At 41.9% G+C, this 1,432-nt stretch overlaps 1 protein-coding gene across 1 annotated transcript in view; it reads left to right on the top strand.

Moving 5' to 3' along the window:
- The window catches only part of coch (coagulation factor C homolog, cochlin (Limulus polyphemus)), a gene marked incomplete in the record, with an annotated part of 17,480 nt that overhangs the window by 10,181 nt on the left and 5,867 nt on the right, over positions 1 to 1,432 (top strand). The window contains 1 exon segment of the mRNA XM_014022141.1: positions 615 to 762. Coding sequence (XP_013877595.1) covers positions 615 to 762 — 148 coding nt within the window.

Raw genomic sequence — 1,432 nt, 5'->3', positions numbered from 1 at the left:
GTGTAGATCTACACAGTTTAGCCTAGTAGTAGTAAAGTTAATTTTACTGTTGTCCCACACTGTTATCCTAACATAACAACAATAAAAAATATAATAATTTGTTGGAACAGAAAATTTGTCTTTTTGTGGATTTACCTGACATAACGTTGTCAAAATCTATCATAACGATAACTGACCTACGTTCTGCATCTCCGACCTTTTTTTTTTTTATAAAATATATTTTTAATGACTGTAGAATGTGATAACCTTGATCTTGTTTTTGTAATGTTGATAATTTRTGGCRAAATATTGTACCCCTTGTTGATATTCCTTGTGTGACTGTCTGCTGCATCTCTTTTTTACCGACATTCATGGATGTTGAGTCAGTGCAGAGTAAAGGCACCTGTGTGGTGCAGAATAAGTCACATGATCCAGTCCATCATCAGCACCACACAGAGCTAAACCCACTGCACTAAATGCATATTATCTGCCATGTTGAAAAGTGCCTTCCAACAGTYTGGACACAATGACAGCTAAGACAGTATCTGGTGGGACTCAGTATATTTTCCTTTATTTTAGGACCTTTCTGTAGAAGCAGGAGCAGTTTTTAATAACCTATAACTCTGTTTGAGCAGACTGTCAGACGGACATCGCTGTGGTCATCGACAGCAGCAACAACATCGGGCAGCGCAGATTCAACCTGCAGAAGAACTTTGTAGCCAAACTGGCCATCATGCTGCGAGTCGGACCAACGGGACCTCATTTGGGTCTGATCCAGGCCAGGTGAGTCCCACMATCAGACTGAACCGGGTCCAAATCAACCTGTGTTAACCTCCAGTCTGTGTTGCAGTGACTCCCCCAGGACCGAGTTCCTGCTGACCAACTACACTCAACCTAAAGAGCTGATGTTCGCCATCAAGGAGCTGGCTTACCTGGGAGGAGACACCAATACAGGTCAGAACCAGAACTGTTCAGTCTGAACCTGAGTGGGGGGGTGGGTGTCAGCTGCGGACAAGAAAGCGCCTGCTGAAGGAAAGGAGAGAGGAAATGTTATTTATTTCTAGCAACAGAACAGGTTGGAAGATGACTGTTTGATGTTATTTATTGTTTTTTAAATCATCCTATAGGCTCTGACATGTTAGATAAATTTGAAAATGAGGTTTTTAAAATATCCGTAAGACTTGAAAAAATCCATGAGATTGCTCTATATGTCCATATGACCAGGGCCCTCATGCATAAAGGATTGCGCAGCTTTCACATTAAAAGTTGATGTACGGACAATTTTAGAAAAGTGCGCCACACCAAAAAATTCAGACGTATAAAACCATGCGTACGCAGGTTCCTGCGCACCTTTCCTTTAAAGGTGTGGAACTTAGCGCACGTGAGACACCTCCCCTGACACGCCTCCATTTAAATATGTAAAATAGATGAAAATGTGTCCGGCGTGTGAGGT

This window comes from Austrofundulus limnaeus, unplaced genomic scaffold (genome assembly GCF_001266775.1).
Source record: "Austrofundulus limnaeus strain Quisiro unplaced genomic scaffold, Austrofundulus_limnaeus-1.0 Scaffold318, whole genome shotgun sequence".
NCBI classification, from domain to species: Eukaryota; Metazoa; Chordata; class Actinopteri; order Cyprinodontiformes; family Rivulidae; genus Austrofundulus; species Austrofundulus limnaeus.
The sequence above is the reverse complement of the archived record's forward strand: the minus strand, read 5'-3'. Positions and strand labels throughout refer to the sequence as shown.